General features: G+C 38.0%; 1 protein-coding gene across 2 annotated transcripts; it reads right to left on the bottom strand.

The window, feature by feature from the left end:
• Positions 1–1,423: 1,423 nt before the first annotated feature.
• Positions 1,424–27,085, bottom strand: LOC131951952 (uncharacterized). Of its 2 annotated transcripts, none has more exons than XM_059314422.1 (3): positions 26,996–27,085; positions 3,695–3,945; positions 1,424–1,503 (listed from the first exon to the last, which is right to left on the bottom strand). In XM_059314422.1, exons 2-3 carry the CDS (start codon positions 3,943–3,945, stop codon positions 1,452–1,454), a joined length of 303 nt encoding a protein of 100 aa, XP_059170405.1. In that variant the 5' UTR covers positions 26,996–27,085; the 3' UTR covers positions 1,424–1,451. The 2 variants fall into 2 exon arrangements, with proteins under 2 accessions (XP_059170405.1, XP_059170404.1); XM_059314421.1 differs by lacking the exon at positions 26,996–27,085 and adding an exon at positions 20,948–21,469.

The following is a 27,085-nucleotide window of genomic DNA, read 5'->3' as shown; positions in this document are numbered from 1 at the left end:
CATCGTTGAGTGTCGTGTGTGGGGTGATGGAGACGATGGGTGACGATGGGGGTGGGGGTGAGGGAGACGATGGGGTGACTATGGGTTAGGGTGAGTGAGACGATGGGGTGGGGGGGTGAGTGGGACGGCGGACGGGGTGGACTAAAGACGTCTAATAATTGTCAGGTGGGAGATGTTGACAGCCCCAGGTGTCTTGACAGCCTGAGGTGTCTTGACACCTACCTGATGTTCAGACAAAAGGTGGGAACTTGCAGACAGTGAAATGTCTAGTTTTTAGTGGTTTGAAAAGTAAAACAGGAGAATGGTTTCAGACTTTTTGTCTAAGGGGCCTTGTCTAAATAATGAGGAGGGGGGTTGATGGTGTGGAGAGAGTGCAAGGTTACCATGCACTCAGTCTAGTACCACCTGTACTCATGTATGAGGTAAGATGACAGTTTGTCCTACATTCGACACACCCAAAAAGAACACACAGTGATAATAGACCCATCAACGTTGTTACATCAAACCCAAGGCGATAGTTTGCATGGTGGTAGGGGGGGTCTTCATGGGTGTGGTTTAATGCAACTACAAATATTTTATATTGATCTAACATACTGATACGAATCTAAGGCAAGCTGTTTACATGTTAGATTTTGAAATAATCAAAAGAAATGTCGAGTCTACTCCCCCCCCCGCCCCCTCTTCTCCTCCCACCCCACCCACTCAGAATTTGAAATTCCCACCTGAAATCATAGGTAAACTTCCTAACACCCTAACCGCCACCTCCCCCACCCCCCAGACTTTTAGAGAGCACCAGAAGGTCACGGGGTGAATATTTTACACCCGACCTCCCCCCCCCCCCAAGACCTTTGAAGTGTCCAACAGAAATCACGGGTACAATTCAACCCCTCCCCCCCCCATCCCCCAACATTTTGAAATGACCAGCCAGCAGAAACTACAGATAAACTTCTTACCCCCCCCCCCCCACACACACACTAAAGCAGAAATGAAAGGTAAACATTTAAACCCCCCCCCTCCCCCATAACAGCAACGACAGCTAAACATTTTACCTCCCCCCCCATAACAGCAACGACAGCCAAACATTTACCCCCCCCCCCCCCATAACAGCAACGACAGCTAAAACATTTAACCCCCCCCCCCTCCATAACAGCAACAACAGGTAAACATTTACCCCCCACCCCCCATAACAGCAACAAACAGGTAAACATTTAACGCCCCCCCCATAACAGCAAACAACAGCTAAACATTTACCCCCTCCCCCATAACAGCAACAACAGGTAAACATTTACCCTCCCCCCCATAACAGCAACAACAGGTCAACATCCCCCCCCCCCCCCGCCCATAACAGCAACATCAGGTAAACGTCTCACCTGCCCGACTTGGTGATGACCATCTCGGTGCCGTGGTGGTGGAATGTGTCCCCCAGAGGTTCATCCCGTCCCAGCTCAGCTTTAGGGTTGTCCTTCACGCCCGTCGTCCTTGGGTTCGAATCCCGCCGCGGCTCTGTACAGTAAACAGAATTCTATAAGTTTTCGCGTGCATTAAGTCAACAATTATTCTGTTATTATTATTGTACGTGTACAGCTCTAGTCGTCAAAAAAGTTTTCATGTGCACCAAATAAATAAACCGGGAGTGATCTCCCTTAAACTTTCGGGGGATGTCAACTCGGAATATAGAAATAATTTTTAATCCATTTTTACTCTCTCGTATATACGAAGTATAGAGAAAGGTCTTGTAATCGTGAAAAACAAAATCGAGATTTTTGCAAATCTCGACGTTTTACACCTCACTGATACGGAAAAACATAATTTTGCAATCTTGTCCGTATGTCTGTGTGTCTGTGTGTGGTGTGTGTGTGTGTGTGTGTGTGTGTGTGTGGTGTGTGTGTGTGTGTGTGTGTGTGTGTGTGTGTGTGTGTGTGTGTGTGTAAACACGATAACTTGAGTACCGTTACAGCTAGGTTGATGAAATTTCATATATAAGTATTTTATCAAAATCGTAGAACCCTGTCAACTTTTGAGCAATTTCCGATAACCGGAAGTGGTACTTTTTCAACTTTGAATTTTTCAAAAGCCTATAACTCGAGTACTATTTCAGATAGATAAATGAAATTTCACATGTATAAAAAATCTAATTCTCTACCTTCTGTCAAATTTTGAGTAATTTCCGTTGACCGGAAGTACTTATTTACGCTATTTCCGATTTCAGAAAAAACGCATGTAAATTTATAAAGTACTAATAATATTGCGCACTATTATGAACATCTTTATTTGGCGTTCGCTTGGTGCGCAATTCTTTTTTCAATGATATTCTATTTTATTTGAAAAAGTTTAAGTATTTAAAATGGATTAAAAAGTATAACTATATCCCGAGTTTCCATCCCCTGTTGTTTTATATAAGAATATTCGAGAAAGTTTAGGGGAGATCATTCCCGGTTTGTTTTTGCACTATAACAAGACTTTCTCTATACTTTGTATATTAGAAAGTAAAAATGCAATTCTTGAAGTTTTTTCTGATCAGTGCTTAACATTTATTTCTTAAACATCCAATTACTTAACCAATATGAAATTAACCTGATGGCAAATTCATCTAATATTTCATTAAATGTATTTTTAATTAAATGATATAATTAACTAGCGTAAATTTCTGGTGATATTGTCAGTTGTAATATACACTCTATATACTATCTTATGATTATTTAAATGTTCTGTCTAATGTAGATGTTCTATAATATCTAAATGTTCTATCTTACCTGAGTGTTCTATATCTAAATGTTCTATCTTACAAGAATGTTCTATTTCTGAATGTTCTATCTTACCTAAGTGTTCTATATCTAAATGTTCTATCTTACCTGAGTGTTCTATATCTAAATTTTCTATTTTACCTGAGAGTTCTATATAAATGTTCTACCTTACCTGAGTGTTCTATATCTAAATGTTCCATCTTACCTGAGTGTTCTATATCTAAATGTTCTACCTTACCTAAGTGTTCTATAGATGTTCTATTCTACCTGTTCTACAAATGTTCTACCTTACCTGCGTGTTCTATAAATGTTCTACCTTACCTGCGTGTTCTATAAATGTTCTACCTTACCTGAGTGTTCTATAAATGTTCTACCTTACCTGCGTGTTCTATAAATGTTCTACTTTACCTGAGTGTTCTAAAAATGTTCTATCTTATCTGAGTGTTCTATAAATGTTCTACCTTACCTGAGTGTTCTATATCTAAATGTTCCATCTTACCTGAGTGTTCTATATCTAAATGTTCTACCTTACCTGAGTGTTCTATAAATGTTCTAACTTACCTGAGTATTCTATAAATGTTCTATCTTACCTGAGTGTTCTATATCTAAATGTTCTACCTTACCTGAGTGTTCTATAAATGTTCTACCTTACCTGAGTGTTCTATAAATGTTCTACCTTACCTGCGTGTTCTATAAATGTTCTACCTTACCTGAGTGTTCTATAAATGTTCTACCTTACCTGAGTGTTTTATAAATGTTCTACCTCACCTGAGTGTTCTATAAATGTTCTATTCTACCTGAGTGTTCTATAAATGTTCTATCTTACCTGAGTGTTCTATATCTAAATGTTCTACCTTACCTGAGTGTTCTAAAAATGTTCTACCTCACCTGAGTGTTCTATATCTAAATGTTCTACCTTACCTGAGCGTTCTATAAATGTTCTTCTTTACCTGAGTGTTCTATAGTACTCCGGGTGTGACATATAGTCCGCCAACAGGAAACTGGGCAGGGTGTTGAGGGCGCCAGGATTCTGGCAGTAGGCCGCCACCCCCGCAGTGTGGGCCGCCCCAGCGTTGATGGAGAAGGGCGCCCCGATGGGGAAGGAGAAGGGCGTCACCCTCGAGGGCAGGAACTGCGAGGGGTGGGTCGATTGACCTTGGAAGTCGGCAGACCTCTGATACATGTAGGGGTGGTACGCCATCTGGTGGGGGAGGAATAGAATCGAGATAAAAAAACTGTTCCTAGGACGTTTATTACATTCAAATCGACAAGGTGTAGAAAAAATTCTTCAAACTTTGTTTGAGTTTCAGTTTGTGTATCTGCCTACAGAGTGTATGGAAAATTTAAGCGGTTTGATACAGTACCCATCACAAACAGTATGGGAAAACACAAAATAAATTGGGAAAAGATGGTTAAAATGGATAAGCCATATGTAAAATAAACCGGCAAACAGTATTACAAGACAAAGCATAGAAGCTACATAGATAGACCTAGAACCTACATAAGAAGACACATATACTACACAGGTAGACATAGACACTACATAGATTGACATAGATACTACATAGATTGATATACAACAAAATAGATATAATATATAAACTACATATATAAACATAGACACTTCATAAATAGACATAGTAGGCATACACTACATAGATGGACATAGGTACTACATAGAATGATGTAGATACTACATAGATTAACATATGATCTAAATAAATGTAATATAAAAACTACATATATAAACATAGACACTACATAAATAGACAAAGACATAGACACTACATAAATAGACATAAACACTACATATAGACATAGACACATAGATTGACAACAATGAAGTGATAGAACTTGTACAGGGGCTGAGGCTTGGATTATGTTCCATCAACCCACCCCTTTTTTGTCGATATTGTCACTTTGTACTTAAAGGTCTATTTAACTTTAATCATTCAGTATTTAAACTGGAAAAAAAAGTAATTTTTAATATAAATTTTGCAATTTTTTTGCCTTGGTGTCACCCGGTGCGGTCCGCACCCCCCTCCCCCAGAGTTTTTTCCAGGCATCTCTTCGGGGTGCCCCTCTCTCAAAGAAGGTCTACCCCCCCCCCCCCCCCCGGAAATTTCAGTCCGTCACCCCGAAAATTTCAAGTGCCCCCCCCCCCCGGAGAAAAAAGTCTGGAAGAAACACTGGTACCCCCCTAGCACCGTCCTCGTGACGCCTCTGGTCTACAGCTATGGTGTTAAGGGCTACTGAAGGCTACTATTTAAACAACTATTTTAACAACTGTACTACATCATACCCATATAGCTGAAGTATTTCTAGGTACCAATTAAGTCTGAGGAGACTCGGATTTGGTCAGTGTTAGATACGAAACCAATCTTTACGATATTTGAACTTCTTGACCACCACATTTTATAACTTAATTACAAGTTAATCAAAAGTTAATTAGATTTTTTTTTCATTATTCTCAACATTACAGCATTAAAGTATTAAAGTATTCATTACCCAATCATCGGTTTGTCTAAAAAAAAAAATCTCATAAAACACTTTTAAAGAGTTGCTTCCTCTAGAAAGTATCTACCTCCCTTTGTCTGCGATTTCAGCGTCTTTGTGAGCAGATAGACAGAGATCAAGTGAGAACAGATAAAGAGATATCAAATAACAGGTCGCTGCCGCTCAGATAAAGGCTGGAATCAACACGCGCGTTTTAATTATGATAATTACAATCAAGGATGTCTAATTATAACCGGAGTCGCCATTTTTTTCCGCCGTTATTAGCTTCATTACAGCGAGGGGGGTGGGGGACGATCAATCCACCCGTCTATGTATGTATATGTGTTTGTGTGTGAGAGTCGTGTGGTTATGTAATGATAAACATCGGTGAGGATGGGGGGGGGGTGGAATTTAGCGGGGACGACATGGAAAAAAATCCGTACATCAATTCTAACTAGTCGTAGATGTAAATATAAATCGTCTGCTCACAGATTGCTTCCGTCTCTTTGTATGACCTTGACATTGTCTTACGGAACATCCCCACCCCCACATCCTATTGAACCCCTTCCCCACCGGTTCGATAATAATTAGCTAAGAAATATTTTTACCGTTAATAACCCTAATTATTGAGTGGATTAAAAAATGGTATTGGCTTATGTTACGGACGGGTAGCCGCCATTTTTAAACTTTTGATGCGGAGACCTCACAGTATGTCACGTGATAGTCCCAGACTTTATTGATGTTTGTCACGTCATAGTCACGCTGAGGGAGAAAATGTACGTGATCGTTAGACTAAAATGCACAAAAAAAAAACAACAACACGTAAGTTGTGAAATGTGTCGCCTCACTTCAAATACCTTACTCATGACGAGAAGATTAGCGGATAAATTTGGGCTGATACATAAAGTTAGGGTTAGGTTTAGATAAAGTGTGTAGTGTAGGCAATAAATGTGTATCCGATTATTGCTTAATCTGACTATGGAATTGTACTAACTATTGAAAGACTCAAAGTTATGAGACTTTGTTGCCATAGATTTGTTAAACAACTCAACGACATACGATCCAGATGCCTCTTGTTTGGCTCCGTGATTAACATATCTCAGTCTGTGTCCCTAACTCAAAAAACAAAAGGAGGGACGGCGTGGCCTAGTGGTAGAGAGCTTTCAAGCCCGAAAGTCTATAATTCGAATCCGGGTTCAAGTCCGTAGAACGTCCATGAGTCCACCCAGTTCACGTTAGGGAAAAAAAGACCGCTGGGAATAGTCCTGACTACACTATCCGTTCATATGCCGAGATCTATAAAACAGATAAACTCTACTTCATCTGCCCCATGTGCCTTGGGCAGGAATGGAAAAGGATGAACTGAGCAAAAGGCAAACTTATGGTGTGCCTGATTGAGTGTATCTATCTCAAGTCTAGCTCATGATCTTCAAGTTATCTATAAAATAACATTGTGAATCTGTAGATACCACGTCGTTGGTTTAACATCAAGTTTTATGAAATTTTCGTTTTTGATATATTTTTATAAAGCCTATTCTGCTTCATCAACATTAAAATAATCAAAATTTTAATTGATTAACACTGTATTGATATATCGGTGCGATGTATTAAAACATCTATTAATTGGTAATTAACGTTTCCTTAATCCCAGTCATAGTCCCAGCCATAACCCTAACCCTAACCCAGCCATAACCCTAACCCTAACCCAGCCATAACCCTAACCCAGCCATAACCCTAACCCTAACCCAGCCATAACCCTAACCCTAACCCAGCCATAATCCTAACCCTAACCCAGCCATAACCCTAACCCTAACTAGATTAGCTTTACAACCAGACACTGCACCTTCTGTACTTGCTGCCAATCATTTTATAAGAACCAAACCTTCAAATGCTCAAGACTTTTGTCAAGAGGTTAAATATAATCTTAGTCCTAATCCTTAATCAACTTAACTCTCAAAGTGCTTACACGCATATTAAAACCGTAACTGATAATTGAAATGATAATTTAAAATCAGGGCAATTAATAAGACCACATGTAATTGGACGAGCTGAACTTCGCTTAATAGAAAAAAAAAAAGATTAAAAACAATAGAAGAAGAAGAAAACGATTCTTGAAAATATTTTTTTTTCATTATTGTTTACGAGAAAACAATAAAATTACCGGTAGTTCAATCGTGTTTTAGATTGTTATTTTTTTTTAAACTTTACAGCAAAAACAAACAAAAAATATTGTAATATTCCTTACTGTTATCGTTCGTGAAGAGAGGAAATTGTGCAAAAGTGTTTTCTTTTAATGTCCTACCTTCTGAAGAAATATTACTTCTAATGTCATGAAGTAAGGTAAACTGTTTTCGTTTAAAGTTCACAATTCTGAAGAAATTATTGATTCGTATATTGTGCGGGTGATTGCATAATTGATAGATTAAAGCTAAAACTAACACAAGCTGTCGGCGCCTTCACTACCCCCCCACCCCCCCCCCCCCACCCCACCCCACCCTGGCACTCGGCACCAGAACCCCTGCGGCGACCGTCAGAGACCGATGTTTACACAACAGTATGTTCACGTGTTTATAAATAGATTGTGGGGATTTCCAAGGGTCGGGGAAGAAAATTTTTATAACATTTTTCCGGAACAGTAAAGTACAGAAACTTCATTTAAATGGCGTGATATCGATTAGACGTACCCTAGGTGTATTGAAGTTTTTGTGGTTTTTTTTTTTTACTTATTTAAAGGTTTTCAGATCTACTACCATTATAGGGCGTCTAAGTCTCGGTCTATCTCACTTAAAATTCGAAATCTCGTTAGCCAGGAGATAAATTTCCGAACTAAATTATGTGTTTGGAACATGATTCCCGCTGATAACAAAAAAAAAAACAAAGCAGCTATTTGTAACTAAGCCTCGTTTTAAGATTTTAAAATAGAGTACCCAAAATGCAACAATTATAAAAAATTTTTACTAAACTATAATCAAATTAAGTATCAGTAGGCCTAGGCAATAATATTATATTAAAATTGTAACTACGTTTAGGACAATTTGTTAAGCATTCTAAAAAATAATGACAAACTGTACGCTTCTTTAAAAACAATCACAATTTGACGTAGGCTATATTTTGTAAGCTAGCCTACATCTTGCAGGCTATCATTACCATTGATTACGATTTTTAAGTACCTTAACAATAGCGAAACTAACTTTTATATATATTGTTACCGATTTTATAAAAATAATTTCATTTTTGGTTTGAAAAAAGCTAGTTGGCAAATACGAAAATGAGAACTTGGTGACTTTAGAAGCCGTATTAATGTTGTAAACAGCTACTAATAATTAGATTATTCACAGGTTATCGATACCCATTTATGAAATCACTATATTACGATCATTATACGGTAATTAAACCATTCTTACCCATATATTTTAAACTTGGTGAAACTGCAGGCTCAGAAGTATAGAAGATGTATTCTCTATTTATAAAATAGTTCCGTGCACATATTAAATAACACCAGAAACAAATGAGAATGTTTTGTCTCGACCACATTATCCATACAAAAATCACGAAACATTTCTAGACACCCACCCCTAATGTTAAATGTAACTGTACACTTTACGTTCACCCCACCCCCACCCATCCGATGATCAAAACAAAATGTTATAGAAGATATTGGGAATTTTAAAAATAAATGACGAACACCACATAATTTTAGAGCTAATTGCTTACTACACACTCATTAGAAACAAGCAAATAGAAACATAATTATGTAAGTCAATTTTTACAACATGTTTATTCAACCATTTTAAAGGCTGAAGTTTTGTTTTCTTAAATAAGAAGTAAGAAAATTAAATTCAAAGGCAATGATCTAGAGGCAATGTACCCAGAGGCGTAGCTAGGGGAAGGCGGGTGGGGCGGCATGCCCAGCGCAAAACCTAAGGGGGCGCCAAACGGGATAAAAAAATACTAAAAAGCTCATTAGTGAATGATTTACAGTCGTAGCTAACAATATAGATGACTGCTTGATTTCCTACCTAATTTAACTGTTTTCTACATTAATTTTTTGATGTCATAATGCAAACTGTGAAGGGATAATGACTAGTAAAATTGGGGGATGGGGCGCTTTTTTGCCCATGCGAAAAACAATGTATAAATTTAGAGTGGGGACACAAATTTGATAGTTCGCCCCGGCGCCTAAATGGGTAGCTACGCCTCTGAATACACCACCCCAAAAATATATAACACAGTATAAAAATGCTAATATACCCATACTCCATATTATACGGTATAAAAATGTTTAACCACACTTATGACATATACCACAAAATCCCACAATGGAATACCACCCCGATGTCTTGGTGTAGTAATCCGAATACTACGGGCGCTATCTGTCACATTTGTGTATCGTTTTAGCCCGTGTGTTAAGGTAAGACGACACTTGGTCGAGATCATTGCCTGATAACTTAAGAAAAGTTAATTAAAGCCAGTTTAGAAATGAACTAATTAGCCTAAAGACAATAACCATAAAAACAAAGACTAAAAGCTCAAAGAACGTTCATGTCGATGGTCTCCGTAAGAATTTCAAACATAATAAATATAGCTCATTGGACTGTTATACCGCTATAGAAATCGCCACTGGTACCCAAAATAGCACACATCGTTCAAGGATTCTGACGAGTTTCTGACGCTGATGTCAGAAAACTCAAGAACATTTTACATTGATCAGATACAATAAACAAACTGTCTAGTTTAGCCGCTGATTAGATTAATAAAGCTAATTAAACCAAGATTGTGATCGTGGTTTTCAACTTGTACTGGTCCTTGCTACTGAGTGTTGAGAATAGCTCAGCATATTTGAAGGTTTGTAGGTGGTTTGTTAGCTCATCATATTTGAAGGTTTGTAGGTGGTTTTGTTAGCTCATCATATTTGAAGGTTTGTAGGTGGTTTGTTAGCTCATCATATTTGAAGGTTTGTAGGTGGTTTTGTTAGCTCATCATATTTGAAGGTTTGTAGGTGGTTTTGTTAGCTCATCATATTTGAAGGTTTGTAGGTGGTTTTGTTAGCTCATCATATTTGAAGGTTTGTAGGTGGTTTTGTTAGCGCATCCTATCTAAAGGTTTGTAGATGGTTTTGTTAGCGCATCCTATCTGAAGGTTTGTAGGTGGTTTTGATTTACTTGTCTTTGTTTACGAAAGATTGTTTTTTTTTTAAATTGTGTAGTGGAAATAATGTATCAAGTAAACTGGAATGTTAAAAATAGAGTTTTAAAAATACATCATCTCTATCGACAACATTCCCTCTAAGGCGAAAAAGCTAGTTTGCAACTTGTATTTTGTGTGCGCGGTGTGCTAAAAGTCTTATACAAAGATATCAGTACTTTAGAAAATGACTTCGCCTCAGGTTCAAAACTACTGCGCGGCCGCGCAACCGCGCAGCTTAGAGGAAATGTTGCTTATCAATCCTTATCTAACATCTACACTCTTACAATGTAGACCACACTGGACAACACAATAATGAAACTAAAACACGAACATCTCGAACATTTCCTCTAGATATTACATACCTTTCTAAATTTTAAACCGCCCGAACTATCATCCCTTATACCCCCCCCCCTCTTTTTTTTTCTTTATCGCGATCACACACACACACAATCTCTCACACATACACACACACATAGAAATACACTTATTAGAGTTAAATGTATCATGTTCTCGCCTTAATCGTCTACACACAATGCCAACAAAAATACATCTACAACAACAACAAAAAAATGTGTAAACTTCATACTTCTCAAGTTGACCACTTAGCAACAGAAACGCTAGCGAAACAAAACGCTGTGAAACCTGTGAAATCTAACCCACCCATCTAGACAAAAGTTGAACACAATTTCTTATACACCCACCGTCCATTAGAGATGAAAAAACCTACCACCTTAAGCATTAGCAGCACGACACGTCATCAAAACACCTACGTCATCGCCATTGTCGTCAGGTCGCTCGACATTTCTCAACAATCCCGCCTTAACACTCACATGTTTTATAAATTTGTACACAACAAAAACCTGCGGGGTATTTAAACGTTGTTTTTCTCTCAATCTTCCAGAAAGTATAGGATATCATCCCACCCTAGGGGTATAGGATAGCTCCGTTTGTTCGTAATGCATTTTCTTATCATTTATTCATATCTGTGTTATGCGTGTATTTACCAGCGTTAAAGAAACTAAAATAATAAAAGAATTTCATACAAAAGATTCGAGTTTATTGTCTTTAGAAGTGAACCACGGGCTCGTCTGAATGCCGGAATGAGTTCACGCCACGCGGGGTTGGGCTAATTGCTTGACACACTTATTAAATATGTGTTTGTCCGTAACACCTAGTCAATCAGGCGCCTCCCCTCCCCCTGACCCCACTGGACAATGGCACTTGCACCCAGCGACACGGCCGTTACCGATGCACGTGCGTCGCGCGCTGGTTGCTGCTTATGTTGCGGCATTCAGGTGTGAGTCTGATTGTTCGTGTGCTCATTACCGTAGACGACTTGTTTAACCGTGGAGTTTATTGTAGCATCCGCAGTTAGACAATGTAGAGTTTACATAGAATGTATTGTAGCATAGCTACACAATGTAGAGTTGACATAGAATATATTTTAGCATAGTTACACAATGTGGAGTTTACGCAGTATGTATTGTAGCATAGTAACACAATGTGGGGTTTACATAGAATATATTGTAGCATCCGCAGTTACACAATGTAGAGTTTACGTAGAATGAATTGTAGCATAGTTACACAATGTGGGATTTACATAGAATATATTGTAGCACCCGAAGTTACACAATATGGAGTTTACACAGAATATATTGTAGCAAGCACGGTTACATTGGGGGATGAGTGGACAGGACAACCAGCCTTGACCGTAGGTGTAGGTCAATGTTGCCTCTAAGCTGTGCGGCCGCGCAGTAGTTTTGAGGTGCCACGCAGTCATTTTGTACAATAAATGTGTCCTTTAATAAGACTTTAGAACCCGCGCCTAAAATATAAGTTGCACACGATGTTTTACTTTTAGAGAGAACAATGGTGTAGGTTACATAATTGCCGAATGTTCTAGAGAAAGTTAAAACTCATGGAATAAGTTGAATATTCAAATACCAGAGGATTTTAAATATGCTAAAGATAATTATTTTATTATAGAAAAAAGTTTATATTCTAAATATTTAATATTTATGGTCAAGAAGAGGACATAATTATAATATACCATAATGATTTTAAGAGCGTAAACTAGGCATTATAATATTCAATTTTTAAAAGAATGTTAACATCATATAGCGTGAGAGAACGGGCGACACTAATTTATTAGCTAAACTATTTATTTTTGTGATCATTATCAATTTTAGCATACTGAGCCGATTATCTATACAATTATTTGAGCATACTATTTTTATACTGTTGCTACTTTGTTTAATTTGAATACATGTTTAATTTGGGTACATGTTTAATTTGAATACATGTTTAATTTAAGTACATGTTTAATTTGAGTACGTATTTGAGTACATGTTGGATTTGAGTACATATTTAATTTGAGCGCGTGTTTAATTTGAATACATGTTTAATTTGAGTAAATATTTAATTTGAGTATATCTTTAATTAGAGTATATCTTTAATTTGAGTACATGTGTAATTTGAGTACAAGCTTAATTTGAGTGTCTTTAGAGTACATGTTTAATTTGAGTACACGCTTAATTTGAGTGTCTTTAATTAGAGTACATGTTTAATGTGAGAACATCTTTAATTAGAGTACATGTTTAATTTAAGTACATGTTCAGGAAATGTGGTATTGTTTTCTTCTTGTTCATGTGATATGTGTATATATGTAACAATCTTCCTCAGCTCGCGTTCTAATGTAGGCTAATCAGAGATGGTTTAACTTGCCTCCGTTTAGCAAAATGTAGTGGTTTGTGTGCTATCTTTGCTATTTCTTGTAGCTTTATTTGCTACCGTAGATGGGGGAAGGGGGGGGGCTGCTACTGTTTGCTGTGTGCTACCGTAACGAGTGGGGGGGGGGGGGGCGTTGGCTACTATTTGCTGTGTGTGACCGTTGGGTTGGTGTGGAGGGGAGGGGGGTCGTTGGCTACTATTAGCTGTGTGCTACCATTGGTGGGGGGTCTCCTACTGTTTGCATATGTGCTACCGTCGATAGGACATGTAGCCATAGGTAGCGACAGATATTACTTCTTTCAGAAAAAAAAAGATGAAGCGGGCTCGATATGCTGGCACATGATAAGAGGTAAGTTGATTCGTGGAGGGGGGGGGGGGTGTGACATGGTTCAGAAAAGTTGGGGTGTCAGAGATCTTTGACCTAACAGGAGGGTATGTCAGTGACATCAGACATCACAGGAGGGAGGAGCTGTTGGAGAACTTTAACGTCACATGAGGGAGGGGGTGTCAGACCCCCCCCTCCCCCCCCCCCCCCCCCACACACACAGCATTAATATTCGTGAGTTACAACTTAGCTAATTACCTGAACATTTACACCAATTAAGCATCCAATCATTCTCGAATAAAGCTATAGCCACGACTAATCATGTCAAATGGCAAATACCCAGTTAAGAAACATCGTGACGTAGTTAAATAGAAACAATGAAATGAGATGACCCGAACACACGTCTTTATAAAAAAAAAAAGTAAACCATTCCACTTTATACAAACTATTTCTATCAGAAAATACCTACATTGCATGCACATTAGAAATCGGCTAAGAACGATGTTTTAAAACGCTACAAGAATATTGATTAGTTTAAAGACATAATTTCCTAATTGCTAACCACCCTAATAGAACCCAGTCTTCTCATCTGCGGTCATTAGCCTTTGAGTAACTGGAATTAAATGTCTTGCGCTTAAATGTTTTTGTATTGCTAGCATTTCTTCACTAAATACACATACATAAACATAACATAATTTCTTCACTAAATACACATACATAAGTTTATCATAATGTCCTCCCTAAATACACTTCTGATATGCCCCTCCCCCCAACCCCAAAATAAAAAAGACCAACGTCAATGACCCAAGAAAACGTATTTAAAACAGAGATAAGTCAGTTTACTGAGAAAGGAATAGACATTTTTAAAACTGTTTAATTTAGTTCTTCTAATAAGAAATTCATTTTATATTTTAGTTTCTTTTAACTGTAGTAATTTTACTCATAAATTAATATGTATTAACATTTAATTAACTGTAGTATTTTTACTCATAAATTAATATGTATTAAGTAACATTTAACTTAATATGTATTAAGTAACATTTAATTAACTGAAGTATTTGACGAAAAAATTAATGAATACTTTTAAATGTAGTAAATTAACAAAAAGCTACTCCGGAAGGACAATACACCTCATACATGAAAAATTACACATAGGCCTACGTATGTCACTAGTCACCATAAATCACTCATAGTCGTAACATATGTGTACACGTTCTAAATTGCTAGAATCTACATTACGCTATGTTAAAGTGAGTTTTTGTATGTCCGAAACATTTATTTTACTAATTATTAATTAACTCAATTAAATAACTCATTCATTAGTAAATATAGTATCCTAATCTCCCCCGTCCACCCAATTGCCAACATTGTAAAGTGAAGTAAAGATATTATTTTGAATGATTCGATTTATTTAAAAAGAAATATTTTTTTGGAACTTTTTTGCATGTAGATCTATCAGAGATATTGTGTAAACAATGTGACGCACAGAATCATTGCGCTAATGAAATGGGTTGCCATATAGCAATGTAATACCACTATGAGTTGTTCTACCACACCATGAGCTACCACACCATGGACTACCACACAGTGAACTACCACACCATTAGCTACCACACCATTAACTACCACACCATCAACTACCACACCATCAACTACCACACCATCAACTACCACACCATCAACTACCACACCATCAACTACCACACCATCAACTACCACACCATCAACTACCACACCATCAGTAGTACAACTAGCCTGTGAATAAGTGTTGTTGCTGTGTAATCGTTTGTCTCTAACGACACGCCAGCCGTCTCCAGCTCCCAGCACAGAACTGATCAACGCTAACCCTAACCATCTAATTACAGTCTTCATCCCCGGGTTAATCACTACCCACCCCCTCCCCCGGGTTAATCACTACCCCCGCTGGTGGGGTCTGTGACGTATCGAGCCGAAAGTCGAGCCGCTCCAATCGATGGTGACGTGACGACACGCGGCTATTTTTAGCTTTCTCGATGTGCACAGAGGCTGGGGAGATGATATCTAAAGTACTTACACGCCAACACACATATACACACATAATCACACTAACACACACATAAACACACTAGCATAACATAAATACAATAACACACATACACATACAAACACAAACTTTAAACAACTCAACATATTCATACAGAGAATCACAGGTATACTGATCCTCATAGTAACATTAGTAAATACTCACTCGTACGCATACACATAATCATTTACTAACACACATACAAGTTCATACTTTTATAAATACTCACAATGTATCCTATACAAACATATACATACAAACATACACACTCTAACCAATACTGTTACACATCATCAACTAGGCAAAATATACACCTATTTAAGCTATACAGCAACTAACCTAACCACTTACCAAACTACACACCAACTAACCCAACCACTATCCAATCTACACACCAACTAACCCAACCACTATCCAAGCTACACACCAACTACATCATCGCCTTAGCTACACACTAGATAGCATGCATCAAACAGATAAACTCTCCATAAACTTTGGAAAATTACCTAATTCTCCGTGTTACGCTATAGCCTACGGCGTCACAACCTACCGTTAACATATTAGCGCCCCCCACCAACCTTACCCCCCACCCCCCCACCGTTTTACCTTGATACGCCTCTGGCTCCGTGATAACCTTACCTACTGAAAACCAACACGACACAAAAAAAAAACGAAACATTTTTTTTTCCGACGAATACCCTATTTGCTACTAATCGATGACATTTGAATCAACACGCTGTCATTACAATGTCATGTCCTGACATTCCGTGTGGATGTCGAACCTACACACGAAACTTAGTCAACTTTTCTCAAACAATTTTACAATTACAAATCCCCGCCTACGTTCATTAGATTGGTATATAGATGAACTATGATATACAAAAAATTATTCTATTTCGATTAAAAAAAAACACATGGAAATTGCTTGATGTTTTTTAGGGAGAAAATTGTGGTAGAAATTACTTGCTAATCGGTGGTTGTACTAGATTGTTTTCAAGAGTGACGCAAGATTAAAAAATGAACTGTTGTTATGTTCACTGTGTATAGTTCACTTTTAGATTACTCGCTATGTTTCACTTCGATGAAGCACGTTCTTAATTTAATGTAAAGTTATTTTTAGATGGTATCCGTTGGGAAAGTGGGCTAACCCACCCCCACCACATCCCATAGTGACGCCACTGGTTCCATTTTAAATTTAATGTTGGCGTCACACAAGTGGGGCGCGGGACCACACCAGGCGACTCCAGCAATGGACGACGTCAAAAGTCTGCCGTTTGACAGACAAGACTAATGTCTGTCGAGTTGGTTACGTGGCGGGTTGGAAATGAAATAACGTATGCCCCACCAACCCCCGGCGTCAGGTGGTTTATGAATGGGGTTCATGTGGTACAGGGTTTATGAATGGGGTTCATGTGGTACAGGGTTTATGAATGGGGTTCATGTGGTACAGGGTTTATGAATGGGGTTCATGTGGTACAGGGTTTATGAATGGGGTTCATGTGGTACAGGGTTTATGAATGGGGTTCATGTGGTACAGGGTTTATGAATGGGGTTCATGTGGTACAGGGTTTATGAATGGGGTTCATGTGGTACAGGGTTTATGAATGGGGTTCATGTGGTACAGGGTTTATGAATGGGGTTCATGTGGTACAGGGTTTATGAATGGGGTTCATGTGGTACAGGGTTTATGAATGGGGTTCATGTGGTACAGGGTTTATGAATGGGGTTCATGTGGTACTGGGTTTATTTCTGGGGGAAGCAGCTGGCGCTCTGTCATTGAATAGGCGTCAGTGATTGTCTATGCGTCAGTGATTGTCTATGCGTCAGTGATTGTCTATGTGTCAATGATTGTCTAAGTGTCTAGAATTGTCTACATGATAATAACTAAACCAATGACGGGCTTAGTGTCGATGATTCTCTATGGATGATAAAGCTCAATAAACAATTTATTCGTACCCAATGTACCCCACCCCACCTAATAAACTATTTGTACCTAATTCACTCCACTCCACTCCCCTCCCTCCCCCTCCCCCCACAAGTTTTTTTTATTATTGCCCCCCCCCCCCCCCTCGTCACTCTTCCACATATACCAATGAAACATGTTATAAATTCTACTTTTATTACATAAACTGTCACTTTCGTTAACTGGTTCTTGTATATCTATCTGCAGTGTTTCTTCTTGAATTTTTTCTCAGGGGGAGTAGGGGTACTTGATATTTCCGGGGGGGGGGGGGGGGGACACTAGTAAAAGTATATGTTTACATCTCGTTCGGGGTGGATGATGGGGCGGTAGACTTTCTTCGCGGGGGGGGGGGGGGGGGACGAGCCAAGAGATGCCTGGAAGAAACTCTGTCTATCTGTCACCTATTTTACCCTTTTAAGCTTGAGTTGTATGCTTTTTAGTAAACTTTATGAGAATTAACTGGGTATGATGCTAAACTTCATGAGAATTAACTGGTATGATGCTAAACTTTAGGGCAACAAGTTGTATATGGTACTAAACTTTAGGAGAACTGTGTATGCTGCTAAACTTTAGAATTAACTGTGCATAATACTAACCTTTAGGAGAACTAACTGTGTGTGATGCTAAACTTTAAAATAACTAACTGTGTGTGATGCTAAACTTTAGGTCAGTTTAGGAGAACTAACTGTGTTTGATACTAAACTTTAGGAGAACTGTGTATGATGTTAAACTTTAGGAGAACTAACTGTGTACGCTTGCCATTCATCAGAAGACAGCTCATCCCATATACCCATTGTGTGCTGATGTGCCTAAGAACATCACCAAAGCGGTGATGTTGTCAACGACGCCGACATGATATCTCATTACATCGGCCACCGACTGCCGAGTTCATTACAACCCTGACTCATTTAACTAATTAACTGCTCTTCAAATCGATTAGTCGCTCGTGTAATCTATTTTTTAAGCCACGAAACAATTCACATTTCGTTGTTTGATTTCGTTGCCAATTTAAAAGATCGAAATTCAGTAAAATAATTTTTTTAGATAATTTAATTGTTTGATTTTTTAAACGTTATATTAACGTTTTTTATATGTTGAACAAAATTTAGAATGATTAGCTTTATTTATATCGTAGGACTTTCAGTAATATCGTTAGTTATAAGTTAATGCCATTATGTTTGAATGTCTAAAAACATTGTAATAAGATTAATTACTATTTTTCTGTTTCAGTTTTAGTGTTGAATAATACTTCTGCCAAATTTTTGCAGATACAAAAGTATTTTGTTTTTAATGTCGACTTGATTTATTAAATTAATTACTTAATTAAATTAGATCTAGACTTGCTGAAAATATGTTGCCGTATTATGTACTATGTCCGCTGACCGTTCGAGTTTATACCCCCATCGCCATGGGATGGCTTAGTTTTAGTATTCTTATCTTGGTTAGCATTCGAAACTATAGTAGTTAAAAGTTGAGACAAAATTAATTAAAAGTAATTAGGACGATATAATTGTAGAGATTGATTTTGAAAGATCGGTCAAAGATTTTAATGACACCTCAATGTCTTAGTGTAGGTCTATATCAAACTGGGATTAGTACTAATTGAATTATTGAAAGTTACTGACGTCTATACGTACATGTTATATCAAACTGTGATTTTTAATATTGTAATTAAAAGTTAATGGCATCTCAATGTCTATTTATATTTAACTGTAATATGTTAATTGAAAGTTAATTAATATATTTTTGTCTCTGTTATAGATGCACACTTAAATGTGTAATAATTTAATTATAAATTAATAACATTTGACTGTTTTTTTTACATAAAATTGCAATTTAATTAAAAGTTAATGACATTTCAATGTCTCCCTGAAAGTTAGTGACATCTTAATGTCTTTTTATATTAAACTGTAATAATTTAATTGAAAGTTAATGACATCTATATATGGCCTACCTGTATAATCTCGTGCTGTGTTTAAATATGTAAATTTAATGATAATGATAATTCAATGTCTGTATTGTTTGAAAGTGTAATAATCAAATTAAATGATAAGGATTTTCAATGTCTGTGGTATATGAAAGTGTAATAATTAAATTACAAGTTAATGAGATCTATGTAACGAAGCTGTCTTGTAGGCCTATATCATATCGTGGTTTTAGCACAGTGACAACATTATGTTTTATTTCTAGTGATATTCAAGTGTTATTGCTGTATTTAGTAGGTACCCTGCAACTTTCTCCAGTAAGAAGCTGGTCAGATGATCAAATATTGTAATCGTAGAATAATCAGCTATGAAGAAAAGTAAATGGTGGTAAATCTATTTTTTTTAATGGTGGGGTAACCTGTTATAATAATTAATTAGTGAGATAATGAGTTCTATTTAAAGTCACAAAATGCTGTATTAATTATCTGTGGTCAGGTACTGGCGGTGGTCTTCTAACGGTTTGGTAAGGTCTAAGTTCATTGAATTAAAATGGTGGGATTCATCAATGTAATTTTAAAAAATCATTACGGTACATTGCTGAAATTCGTTACATTTAAATTATAAAAACCTTTACGCTTACACCACGGTATCAATTCCACTGTTTACTAGAACTTTACCAAAGTCTGGGGTCATGGGATATTTAATTGAGGAGATTCCACAAAAGTCATGTAGTGAGTAACATTTAACTTAAGGGGTGGTGGGGGCTATAGAACTGCGGTTTGTCCTCAAAATGTGGGATTTAAAGATGGTGTTGTAGGCTTGGGATGTTCAATGGCATATCCGTGTCTCATTTTGTGATGTGTCTCATATATCCGTGCCGCATATATATCTGTGTCGCATTTGTATAGGTATCATCTGTGTCGCATATTTGTCTGTGTCTCATATGTGATTGTCTCATGATATATCTGTGTCGCATTTGTATCTGTATCTTATTATAAATGTCTCTCGCATGTGTCTTTGTCTCATAATATATCTGTCACATATGTGTCTTTATCTCAAAATATATGTGTCGCATATGTGTCTCCATCTCATATGTGTCGCATTATAAATGTGTCGCATATGTGTCTATGTCTCATGATATATCTGTGTCGCATTTGTATTAGTATTTCATCTGTGTCGCCAAAGTGTTTGTGTCTCATTGTAAATGTGTCTCGCATGTGTCTTTGTCTCATTATGTATCGCGTCACATGTGTCTGTCTGATTTTATATATATATATATATATATATATATATATATATATATATATATATATATATATATATATATATATCATTATGTATCTTGGTGGCGAGTGTCTCTCATTATGTGTTGTCTTCATTGATGTTTAGTTAAAATATGTTTTACTAATAGTGAATACGTTAAAACAGTTTTATTTCCAAATTATGTCAACTTTAAAAAGCATAGAAATATACAAACACACAAATCGACAGACAAACCTACAAAAGAAAACATACCTTCGGTGTAATCTAATTATCCGTGGCGAGAATAGTTAGTGTAGTTACAGGGTGCATTTTCTGATCATTAAATTAAAATCCACGATAATTAGCAGCAATTGACAATCAAATTTCTTGAAATATTTCTTGAATTTTTTTTCACGGATTTCGAAAAAGATAAACGCATCTAAAACCTGGCGCTTAAACACAACTTAAACACAACACAATTTATAAGTTATCCGTCCGTGTCTTGACTGAAACACGAATCAATTAAAATTTAATCAAACACGTACTATGCTATAGCACAGACTCCGATCTCCGCCCCTCCTCCTGTGGTTATAAGTTCCGACCGTCCCGATAGCCGAATAATTGAATTAGCCGGGTGGTTTACCCTGGGTGGGTATTGTACCAGCCCGTGGGGCACGGAATCAGGAGCGTGCCCGCGCGCCGAATGGCTGGGGGTCCACCCCGTGGGTAGGCTGTGGTCGTGGACGGTATCCAGGCGCCGTCAAGCTTGTAGCAGACGTCTGCTACACTGGACGCCGCTGGTGATGTCGTCTGCACGTTCTAAATATAACACAAATCTCGGTACGGAAATTATGAAAAAAAAACTATACCGACGATAAAACTGTTTCTGTAGTGGTCGTTTAAAAAATGAAGAATATCCCGATGATAAGTGAAAGTGTATTGTTCTATTTTAATATATATTTTTTTCCTTTAACAAACAGATAGTATCGTGTTCGCGAGGTTGAAAAAAAGTCCGACTGAAAAATTTTCCGACGCCATTATTTCGCGTCGAAGGCGGCCATTCTTGTCTGCTTTTTATAAACCTGTCGGTGATTGGCTGCGCGGGGGCTTTGTGACCAATCAGGCGCGAAGTGGGCGGGGATTTCTTTGCCTTCACCGCGAGCCCGACCGCTGAAGGTGTTTGTGAACGGTGAAGTCTTAGGTTGTGGGGAGGATTGACGGTGGGGGTGGTGTCGGGGGGAGGGTGGGGGTGTAATACTTGAGGGAGGAGACACGTTCGGCAATGTACGGAGGGGGGGGGGGGGGGGAGTTAGGGAAGGAGGGGGAGGGGGAAGGGGAGGTAAAAAAAATTAAGACTGATTAAGCCACGGGGCATAAGGAAGTATGACAGAGCTAATGATATGGAAATATGGGGGGGGGGGGGGGGACAGCGAGGAAATATGGGGGGGGGGGGGGGGGGACAGCGAGGATTGCCTGGGTGATCGAAGACGGGGGTTGAACGGGGGGTTGAACGGGTAGCTTGAGCAAAAGCGAGGGCCGCGCCGTCGTCTGCTGCGTGGTCGCAAATCTGTCGACAGGCAGGGAAACGATCCCCTATCTTGCCGTGTTTGCCCGGGAGGGTGGGGGAAGGTGGGGGTGTCAGTAGCGAAAGTAGGCAAATCGATAGCCAAGCTAGTCGAAAAGATTTGGTCGTGTTCTTCTACTTTCTCTTTACAGTATTTCTCTCCGGCTGATTTAGAACGGTTCGTGATTCGTGAACAGTTGGTTGGTTCTTTTCCGTAAGGGGTACCAAAATGGCCGTTGCTGTATACCGATAGGTTTCAGTTAACATTAGTGGCACCTTTGAGAGAGTAGAAATGACATGCCGAGGTTGGTGTTTTTCTAGCTTTCACTGTTTAAACCCAGCCCTAGCCCTAGCCCTAGCCCTGGATAACCATAACCATAACCCAAACTTTATTCCACTATCCCTAGAACTATCCTTAACCAAGAGATTTGTAATCTTAATTCTAATCCAGACCCTAGCCATACATACATTACACCTAAACGAAATCTCAATAATGTGTGTGTAGTTTTCCACACAATGTTCATAGAACAACTTCATTTGTTTCAAGTTTTTGATTGGTTGACCACCATACAGCGATCGATGTGTATGATGGGGAGCAATGGCCGACTGGTCCCCTCTAACGGAAAAGTTGTGTTTCAAGCTGGTCGTGTCGGGTTGTAGATTTAATCAGGCCATTAAAGTGTAGCATAAACATGGGTGACTTTAAAAAATGGGCAGATTAGATGTAGGCAGGGGCAGATGAATGGATAGTGTGATTGTAGGTAGACTCTGGATTCCATCCGTTGACACGCTATCCACTACGTCCATCCATCCAAAGGGCCCGGATGATAAACGCCCAAGTTACGCCGGTAGGTCGCGATATGCGCCCTGTTAGATGAATGGCGAACTTATGAAGTGGGAATTCCCGCTCATTTCATGGAAAGCGGGGTCAAGACCTGCGGTAGTTTATGGCCACTTTTACTTGGTGGGGGGGGGGGGGGGGGGCATTGGTACTATTGCACGTAACAGGGTTATGGTCGGATTCAAGTGTTTAAATTTGGTTAAGGGTTAAAATAAAATTATAATTTGATGTTATTGCTTTGAGGGTTGCTTGATAGATGTGATATGTGATAGTTTGGTTCAGAATAAAGGATTTTAGCTTTTTTTATATTTTAAACTGTTTTTTTAATCATTAACGACGAAATAATTTTAAAAATTCGTTTAGATAATGTATCCCTATTCCAATCTTGCACTAGTTATAGCACTATTACAATCTTGCACTATTAATAGCACTATTTCAATCTTGCACTAGTTATAGCACTAGTCCAATCTTGCACTAGTTATTGCACTAGTCAAATCGTGCACTAGTTATTGCACTAGTCAAATCGTGCACTAGTTATTGCACTAGTCAAATCGTGCACTAGTTATTGCACTAGTCAAATCGTGCACTAGTTATTGCACTAGTCAAATCGTGCACTAGTTATAACACTATTCCAATCTTGCACTAGTTATAACACTAGCCCAATCTTGCACTAGTTATAACACTAGCCCAATCTTGCACTAGTTATAACACTATTCCAATCTCGCATTAGACCTTGACCTATTCCGATATTGCACTAGACCCAGCCATGGTCTAATATTGCATTCGTGAGTAACGTACCTATCAGAGCTGGGTGGACTCAGGGATGACCTAAATCCCAACTCGAGGCTTTTGAGTTAGTAGTCGAAAGCTCTAGCACACTGCCCAGCCTAATTAAATTAATTAATAATCTTCACACATGTCAGATAATTGTATTTAAATAGTAACATCAAGACAGCTCCAAGAATATAAAAATTTAGCAATTATAAGCAATTGAAGAACTGTATGTTAATATGGCGAAAAATAAAATTCTTCTACGCAAAATCGTATAGATAAGCATACAATAAAATTACAACTAAAGTTATTTAAATATTTCGTAATCGTTACTTTACCTGTTCAGAACATTTAAAGTCTGACTTTATTCCTAGCTACTCTCTAACCCTAAACCTAACATAAAACCAGTAATTTTCCAAGCCCAAACTTTATGTTGAGATAATCGAATCAGTGAGTAGAGTTATCCTAACAGCAACAAGTTGTCTACCTTTGTTTAAAAGTTCTCTTTATACAAGACATGATCACCTCCACCCAAGTATACCCGCAGTTACCCCTCTTTAATTGGCGACACCTAGTTGCCGCCCCTGATTAACTCGGCCATTATGTCTTACTCTACTGACCGTTAATGATACGAATGAGGTCTTAACCTGTGAGGAAGAAATCATACAGTACTGATAGTTATTGTATGGGTGTGGTGGGATTTGGCGCTCGTGGGGTGTATGGAGGTGGTGGGAGGTGTAGAGAGGTGTAGGGGGTGTCAGTGAGTGTAGAGAGGTGTAAGGAGGTGTCGGTGAGTGTAGAGAGGTGTAGGGAGGTGGTGGGCGGTTAGGGAAGTTTAGGGAGGTGCAGGGAGGTGAAGGGAGGTGTCGATGGGTGTATGGAGGTGGAATGAGGTTGGGGGGGGGGTGTTGGGAAATTCCATGACTACGTAGCTAATATCGTCCATATTTTTAGCCTCATTTTCTTGAGAGATTTATCCAACGGAATCGAACGGAAAACGATTGTAGGAAAAAAAGTCACAGGAAAAAAAAACACAGGAAAAAAAAACACAGAAAAAAAGTCACAGGAAAAAAAGTCACAGGAAAAAAAGTCACAGGAAAAAAAGTCACAAATATATATTTGCATGATATTTGTTAATTCTTTTATGTATTAAATATTTAGAGAGTGCAAATTAACTTAGGATTAATTAAATGTAATGTAATGTGTGTAGGCTGTATACGCATAGGAATTTTTATAATTCATATACAAATATTTATTATGAAGCATGTAGATAGTAATTATTTTAAACTTAAGATTAGTAGCATTTAATAGAATGCTCCAAAGTCCACGTTTTTCATCGTGTTTTTTTTTTTTAAATACCAATATTAAATTAACGTGAAATTGTAAGTTCATCTGACTTGCTGCCCTCAACTCATGGCAACAATAGTTATGTTTAGTTCAACCACCTTTACTGCCCACATTTATCACGCTCATTACATAACAAAACTTAGGATCAAAACAGAAAGCCGACAAGGTTCAAAGGCTGTCATTGACGCATAACGTCAGCAACACAAAATATGTTCGGACAATGCCTACTGAGGAGAGGCCGACCAGAGAATAGCCTACGGCAAAATGTGCCAAAATTTCTTTTATAATTAACTTTTCTACCGCGTATTTAACTAAATATGTAACAAAAGTTGAGATTGTTGTGTTAATTATCTTAGAGTATTTTTACTTACAATTGTTATAAATCATAATGCTTTTAACGTCTATAAATATTTATGCCATCAAAAAATACAACCCACAACAATAAACATACAAAATTTTACAATTCTTAACAAATTAATAAAAATATTTCTAAACAGATTTTTGTGACTTTTTTTCTGTGACTTAATTTCTGTGACTTTTTTTCCGATAAAATTTTTCCACTGTGACTTTTTTTCTGTGACTTTTTTTCCTAGCAAAAACTGTGACTTTTTTTCTGTGTTTTTTTTTCCTGTGACTTTTTTTCCGTTTACCCGGAAAACATCGGGTTAAAACTGGGTCTCTCAAACACTCGACCACACCCCACATTAAACAACATTGACAGTTACAAAATCTTGGTGAAAAGTAATGACTACAAATATAGCGATACTGAGGCTTAAAGATAGTTTCCTGTTAATATATTTACAAGATCATAATTTCTGTGATTTGACTATAAATATAATTTTGTGCTAGTCACATGGCCAGACTGTGTCATGATTTAGTCACATAACTGTATGTAGGCCTATATGATGTGCTAGTCACGTGATTAGATCGTGTATGTGGTGAGTCAAATGGCCAGACTGCGTCGTGATTTAGTCACATAGCTGTATGTAGGCCTATATGATGTGCTAGTCACGTGATTACATCGTGTATGTTGTGAGTCACGTGACCTGCTATCCCACACAGAATGTCGGCGTCGGTACAACAACTGTCAGACACCATCAGCTGTGTGTTCACATTACTACACATTACTACACATATGTATGGCCAGATTAAGGACGCCATTGCACGCATGTACCACATACAGCATACACATGCATACACACACCCGTGCATACAACTATTGACACACGCATTCAAGAACACATGCATGCTCACACTAAGTGAACCCTCAATATGAACAAACATACACAACCAAGTGTTGTTTATAAATGCTAAACCACAAACAAAGCACTCAATCTAATATACACACGTTTAAATAATTCATCAAATTTTGAATAAAAACATCTTTAAGGAACAAAGTATCAATTTTTTTAGATTAAGATTTCTAAAAAGAATAAATGAGACGGCGGTAGAGCGCTAGACTGCTAACCCATAAGGTCTCGAGTTCGAATTCGGGCTCAGATCCGTAGAACGTCCCTGAGTCCACCCAGCTCTGATGGGTACCTAATTCATATTAGGGAAAATGAAGTGCATAGTGCTGACCACATTATCCCTATGCTGTAGTAAAATTAAAACATGAACTTTACTTGCCCCATGAACCGTACGGTTCGAAAATGGCACTTTACATTTATAAGAATTAACATTGAAATTGGTTTTCGATTTTAAAAAAACAAATTCGACAAATGAAACAAAGCTAACACCAACATTAGTTTACCGGGATAAGGCTTAATTTAGCACAAGTTTAGAATAAAATACTTACATAGGTTTGTTAATTCCAACAAATCCTTCAAGTCGGCTGGGTTGCGTGTTGTAGTGTTTTCTGCTAGAGATGGCACAAGACATAGACTGG

This window comes from Physella acuta, unplaced genomic scaffold, assembly GCF_028476545.2.
Source record: "Physella acuta isolate Inbredline_101_S28 unplaced genomic scaffold, ASM2847654v3 ptg000841l, whole genome shotgun sequence".
Classification (NCBI taxonomy): domain Eukaryota; kingdom Metazoa; phylum Mollusca; class Gastropoda; family Physidae; genus Physella; species Physella acuta.
This window is presented reverse-complemented; position numbering and strand designations above follow the sequence as displayed.

Coding starts and splice junctions, on each gene's coding strand:
- LOC131951952 (XM_059314422.1), bottom strand. CDS start 3,945: ATGGCGTACCACCCCTACATGTATCAGAGGTCTGCCGACTTCCAAGGT. Junction 1,504..3,694: donor GAGTACTATAGAACACTCAG/GTAAAGAAGAAC, acceptor TTTACTGTACAG/AGCCGCGGCGGGATTCGAAC.